This window comes from Pyrgilauda ruficollis, unplaced genomic scaffold (assembly GCF_017590135.1).
Source record: "Pyrgilauda ruficollis isolate IOZ18807 unplaced genomic scaffold, ASM1759013v1 scaffold372, whole genome shotgun sequence".
Classification (NCBI taxonomy): Eukaryota; Metazoa; Chordata; class Aves; order Passeriformes; family Passeridae; genus Pyrgilauda; species Pyrgilauda ruficollis.
Genome location: NW_024525179.1, coordinates 65668 through 72382, shown reverse-complemented (window position 1 = coordinate 72382; position 6715 = coordinate 65668). Strand labels below are relative to the sequence as shown.

Genomic DNA, 6715 nt, shown 5'->3' with positions numbered 1-6715 from the left:
GAGCAGTTGAGGGAGCTTGAGGTGTTTAATCTGGAGAAAAGGAGGCTCGGGGGGACCTTATTGCTCTCCACAGCTAACTGAAAGGAGGTTGTAGCAACATGTGGATCAGTTTCTTCTCCCAGGTAACATGTGACAAGACAAGAAGAAACAGCTTTAAGTTGTGCTAGGGAAAGTTTAGATTGGATATTAGGGAAAATTATTTCATGGACAGTGTTATCAAGCTGTCCAGGGAAGTGGTGGAGTCACCATCCTTGGAGGTATTTTAAAAGCTGTATAGATGTGGTGCTTAGGGACATGGTTTAGTGTTGGATTTGGCAGTGCTGGGTTATTTGTAGGACTCGATCTTAGAGGTTTTTTCCAACCTAAACATTTCAATGATTCTAAATAATGCTTGCCCACAACTGTTTATTTAAAGTAGTGAATATCAAGTGTTAGCTTTATTATTACAGTGGTAATGTTCAGTATGAAACTTGTGTGATGTCTGAAAGAGACTTGCACACTCTATAAAATCATAGCTGTCCAGTGTGTCAGGTCACCCAGATTCTTTCATAAAGGGTAGAAGCATGAAGAGCAGAGTTCAATACTTTAATTTTGATGTTTCTTTTTCCCAACACTGACCAGACTTGAAATCGCAGCCTCAACCATCTCCAGTTCTAATCCATCTGACCCAGCGACAGCAACAACAAACACAGACAGCCCCTGTTCCTCCTCCTGGGCTGGAGTCCTTCTCCCAGGTAAAACTCCACGAGCCATTACCAGTAGACACCTCTACTGCTGTTAGCAAAATGTTACAGCTCCCCACTATATCTATGGATAACCAGGAAGTGACTGCCCACCAAATCCAGCAGAAGCAGATAAAACCACCAAAACGGAGGATAACTCCAGCATCCAAGGTGGGTAATTGAGTTTGTTCATAGTAAACATATAAGCAAACAAAAGCTTGTGTCAGCAATAGTATGGCCAGCAGGATCAGGGAAGCAATTTTCTCTCTGTACTTGGCACTGGTGAGGCCACACCTCGAGTCCTGTGTCTAGTTCTGGGCCCCTCAATTCAGGAAGGATATTGAGGTTCTGAAGCAAGTCCAGAGAAGGGTAATGAAGCTGGTGAAGGGGCTGGAGCACAAGTCCTGTGAGGAGCAGCTGAGGGAACTGGGGGGGCTTAGCCTGGAGGAAAGGAGGCTCAGGGGGGACCTTCTCCCTCTCTACAACTCCACCAAATCCAGCAGAAGCAGATAAAACCACCAAAACGGAGGATAACTCCAGCATCCAAGGTGGGTAATTGAGTTTGTTCATAGTAAACATATAAGCAAACAAAAGCTTGTGTCAGCAATAGTATGGCCAGCAGGATCAGGGAAGCAATTTTCTCTCTGTACTTGGCACTGGTGAGGCCACACCTCGAGTCCTGTGTCTAGTTCTGGGCCCCTCAATTCAGGAAGGATATTGAGGTTCTGAAGCAAGTCCAGAGAAGGGTAATGAAGCTGGTGAAGGGGCTGGAGCACAAGTCCTGTGAGGAGCAGCTGAGGGAACTGGGGGGGCTTAGCCTGGAGGAAAGGAGGCTCAGGGGGGACCTTCTCCCTCTCTACAACTGACAGGAGGATGGAGCCAGGTGGGGGTTGATCTCTTCTTCCAGGTAACAGTTGACAAGAGGAAATGGCTGCAAGTTGCGCCCAGGGAGGTTTAGATAGGATATTAGGAAAAATTTCTTTACAGAAAGGGTTGTCAAACATTGGAACAGGCTGCCCAGGAAGGTGGTGGAGTCACCATCCTTGGAGGTATTTAAAAAACATGTAGATATGGTGCTTAGAGACATTGTTTAGTTGTGGACTTAGATTAATGGTAGGACTTGATCTTAAGGGTCTTTTCCAACCTAAATGATTCTATATATAAGTTTCTAGAAAGAAGGAGAGCAAAGACCATGGTCTGTTTTTTGTTTATAAAGCAGGAAATTCAAAGCTGAATAGTTTTTAGGTTCAAAATACAGTGATGTCTTTTCCAAGCATATATCTAATTGTTCTGTGTGGAAAATGACTGTTACTATGTGATTTTTTGATTGACTTAGTAGCCACAAGATGAATATTGGCTGAGGGGGATGATCACAGATGACACTGATATTGTAGAATAGTATGGCTTACTCTTTCAGCTCCAGATCAGGGCACAGAATCAATGAATTAATTTCAGGTTACAATAATGTAGTTAATTTATGTAAAGTGGGGGGTTGTCGCAGATCTAGTTAGCAGCAAAGGCTGAGGCAGTAACTTAAGAAGCCTGTAGTTAAGGGACAAGACTGTCAGTTACTTATATCTTTAATACAGATAGTGCATGAAAAGGAATTATGTTGGGTTTTTTCTTCCTTTAAGATTCCTGCCTCAGCAGTGGAGATGCCTGGATCAGCAGATGTGACAGGATTAAATGTTCAGTTTGGAGCTTTGGAGTTTGGATCAGAGCCTACGCTCATAGAATTTGGATCAACTTCAAGCAGTGAGAATACCAGCCAGGCAACCAACAATAGCTTGTACTCAAAATCTGTCAAGTATGACTTTCCCTCCTGCATTCTTTCATGTTTTCTTTAAGGGGTCAAGTTTGTGCCAAAAACGTCAAGGCACAATTGCCATGTAATGAGAGGGAGAAATATGATGACATATAAGCTGAACATGTGCCCAGGTGGCCAAGAAGGTCAATGGCATCCTGGCCTGTATCAGCAATAGTGTGGCCAGCAGGGCCAGGGAAATTATTCTTCCCCTGTACTTGGCACTGGTAAGGTCACACCTTGAGTCCTGTGTCCAGTTCTGGGCCCCTCAATTCAGGAAGGACATTGAGGTGCTGGAGTGAGTCCAGAGAAGGGCAACAAAACTGGTGAAGGGTCTGGAGTGCATGTCCTATGAGGAGCAGCTGAGGGAGCTGGGGATGCTTAGCCTGGAGAAAAGGAGGCTCAGGGGGGACCTTCTCACTCTCTACAACTCCCTGACAGGAGAGTGCAGCCAGGTGGGGGTTGGGCTCTGCTTCCAGGGAACAAGGGACAGGACAAGAGGACACAGTCTTAAGCTGTGACAGGGGAGGTTCAGGTTGGACATTAGGAGGAATTTCTTCCCAGAAAGGGTGATTAGACATTGTAATGGGCTGCCCCAGATGGTGGTAGAGTCACTGTCCCTGCAGGTGTTTAAGGAAAGACTGGATGTGGCACTTAGTGCCGAGGTCTGTTTGACAAGGTGGTATTTGGTTATAGGTTGGACTCAATGATCTCAGAGGTATTTTTCAACCTAATTGATTCTGTGAAGTGTTTTCTGTGGATGACATCTTAAAACAGAAATTTATTTCCTAATTACAATCAAAATCTCCCTGGATAGGTCAGTATGAAGCTGGAGATGACATGAATGTATATAACCTTATAATTAAGCTACCTTTTATAAAATTGCTATTTTATGTTTAGTTTTCCTGATTTTCAAATTTGTTTGAGGGTTTGTTCCTCACAACACAATTTTTTTCTCCTTTTTGGTCCAGGAGAGATGACCTTTGTACCATATATGTGTATTAGTACATTGGCATCAGATTAGAAATCTGATGCTTCTATGGGATGAGAAAAAAAGCCAGTCTTTCATTATGCAGAACCTCTTACTAAAATGCTAAAATGGCCAATGATAAATGATGATAAATGCCAACATACTTGTAACCCTTTTTTTCTTCCTTATTCATTCAAAAATTAGCTTCAGTAAGAAGTTTCCCAAAGTTAAATCAGAAATATTATTAAAAATAAACTTTCACATTAATTTCTAGTTCTGTAAACTAAAAAAAAAAAAAAGCTGTTCAGAAAGTAAAACAATCCTGCATATTTTAAAGTATTTTTCCTCTTTGCATAGTTCTGTTCAACTTCCTCTTTAATGACAGAATTCTGTTGTTAAAAGAGACTGTGTTTCCCATCATATACCAGACTTTATGGATCTACTTGTTTAAAAAAGAGTTTATGTTCATTAATATATCCTTTGAGAAGGTGAAAATAACATGACCAAAAAAAAGTGCTTGTGTGTAAACTCTTGTTTTGGTTGGGCTGGCAAGAGGAAGATGAATGGTGCTTAGTGCAGCAGATGGTTTTGAAGCAGTGATTACTGGGGACCAAAGTAAAATTATATATTTTTTTCTCATTATTAGATTTTTTAGTATAAATAATGTATATTTGACTCCATGTTTAAGGTAGTTCTAGATAACTATATAGGAGCTGATATTTTCACAAAGGTATTTGAGATGTAGTTTGCCATGTTGAGAAATAATTTTTACTTTTTCCAGTGATCCTTTGAATACCTCTCTGCCAATATCCAATACAGTACAGGAGTCTACCTACACAACCTCTGCCACCAGCTCTTCCAGTCTGACCTGCTCATCCCAGATCACTAGCCCAGTAACAACTTCCTCCTATGAGCAGACTTCTGTTCTTAGTAGGATAGTGTACGAAAGCTCCATGGCTCCATCTGAACCAACCTCTGTTGCAGTTACAGTGAGTGAAATTCTGAAATAAGACTTTGAATAAAGGGAAATATTCTTATCGGTGTTAGACTTGTATTACCCAAATATGTTAATATTTTAACCAAGCCAAGTGGTATTTTTGATTCCCAAAGTCCATTCTGTTGTTTTTTCTTTTCCTATTTTGTAGCCATTTTTTGTATATGGGATATAAGAGCCTCTGCTTTTATGGATTTTGACATCTTAAATTGCTGTTTGACCTTTATTCTTAGTAACACTTAACATTCTAGTTGAGTTTCCTTCCCTGAAGCTTAGTTTTTTAAAAAGGAACTATTACTGTATGTAAATATCAGTAATGGTATTTTGCCATAACTTGACCATTTCTATCCAAAGTTATATTATTTATTAAATTAATATGGCACCTAGAAAATGAATCCCAAACTGTTTGTGGCCCTTCCAACATTACTCTTTTGTTGGATTTAAACTGCAGTTGGAATTAGTTTCATCTTTTATTTTAAAAAGCATAAGGAGAGATCTAATCTAGGACAGAGAGAGTCTCAGGAGATGTTCAAAAATACCTACTCTATTTGTATATGAAATGTAGGTTTGTTTTAAGAGAATTTATTTTATCAAATATTTAAGGAACTTGTGATAGTTTGTAAGTTTATTTACTCCTGGCCTTTGTTATATAATGGCTCAGTCACACTTGTCTTCTGCACTAGCTCGTATTTACTGGTGAGGATCAAGCATAGGCTATCCACTTCTGTACCTCCAGCGTTATCCAAAAAACAACTGGTGCCTCTCAAGTCTTATCTTTCAGTGGAAAAAAAAACTGGCGTCTCTGTGTAACTTGGATAGTTAAAATTGTGAGTTGCATTAGATCAGAAACACAACCATTTCCTATATGTTATAGCAATTCTTTCTTTCATATCAGTGTGAACCTGAAGTTTATGTTATATACAGTAGATGGGATGGTCTCCAGCTAATGGGTGTATTATGGGCAGTATATGGGATTCTGTATGTTCAGTACACCTCACACTCGAGACAACTTTATTATGTGGTTTTGTTAAAGGCTACAAAAAAGTTAATTTTCTGTCTTTTTGGTCTTTCAATTTAGAATGAATATAGAATTTTGCATGAAGCATGTTCTGTGTGTGGTTTGGTCTGAAAATTTAATATTCCTATTTGATTATTTATCCATTTCTTCTTTGTTTACAGAACGGGCACAGCACTGTTAGAACACAGGCAACTCTTGACAGTAAGTTTAAAAAGCTTGGTTGTGCAGAGGACTTTCTGATCCTTCCTTACTACTTGTTGTGTGCACAACTGTAGCAGTGATGTCTGGTTGTTCTCACTGACTATTTTATTACTGACTCTTTTGAGTTTATTTTGTATTTCCATAGGATAAACTACTTGCTGCTTGACTAGAACTGAAGTGTGAAAGCAGCTCTATTAAATCTACAACCCTAAGCAGACTTAGAATTAAAGAACCTGATTTGCTGCTGCTTTCTTTTGCATTTATCTGCCAAAATTAGGAGAAAATAAAAAAAAATTAGTATAAAATTTATTAGTAATTCTTCCAATTCTCAGTTGGGAAGCTGTGAATAGCATTTAGCTGTAATGACACAAAGTGACATTCTTGGAATGCACCTCTCATTGGGTATAGTGCTACTTGTGCCCTATGAGAAGCCCATGGGGAATAAGGGTGACTAACATGCTCCCTCTGCCAGGTACCATGCTCCCTTGCAGTGGATTAAGAATAACATAATACTGGCTCTGATACAGGCATTACTGTTATCTTTATCTTGGCCAGGTTCTAATGTGGTATTTTACTTGTAGCATCCCTACATCTCTGTTCCTGGAGTTAAAATAATTAAATTAAATTCTAGCAATTAATCTTCTGACCTGTGCTGCTCTGTGGAAATTTTCAAGGGCAGCAGTGTGAATTATCATCTTTTGAAATTCCAACACTTTAAGTCTGTCTTCCTCTTAAGCATCTCTTCAGGTAGGTCACTAATAGGGCAGACTGTCTTTTTTTATACTTCTGAGTAGAAAGAAGTTGGGCATTCAAACCTATAAACAGTGTTTTGTTAGTGCTAAGTTAAATTTAAATGAGCAGGAGGAGTATATATACCCAAAGAGTTACCACTTGAAAGATTGTTATATACAAAAACAACTTTTCAAGTGGAAAAGTTTCTTACTCTTGTGTACAGAATTAATGAATAATGTATGAAATTCACTACAGGACTTGGTTTTTTTGCTAT

The 6715-nt window shown here is 39.3% G+C and overlaps 1 protein-coding gene and 1 non-coding gene across 2 annotated transcripts in view; both read left to right on the top strand.

The window, feature by feature from the left end:
* Positions 1 to 1215: 1215 nt before the first annotated feature.
* The window catches only part of LOC121358123 (ubiquitin-associated protein 2-like), a gene marked incomplete at its 3' end in the record, with an annotated part of 71161 nt that continues 65661 nt past the window's right edge, over positions 1216 to 6715 (top strand). The window contains 4 exon segments of the mRNA XM_041476052.1: positions 1216 to 1270; positions 2357 to 2529; positions 4278 to 4485; positions 5670 to 5709. Coding sequence (XP_041331986.1) covers positions 2378 to 2529; positions 4278 to 4485; positions 5670 to 5709 — 400 coding nt within the window.
* Positions 1968 to 2051, top strand: LOC121358124. Its single transcript, XR_005955835.1, has one exon. It is a non-coding gene; the product is annotated as a small nucleolar RNA SNORD121A (small nucleolar RNA).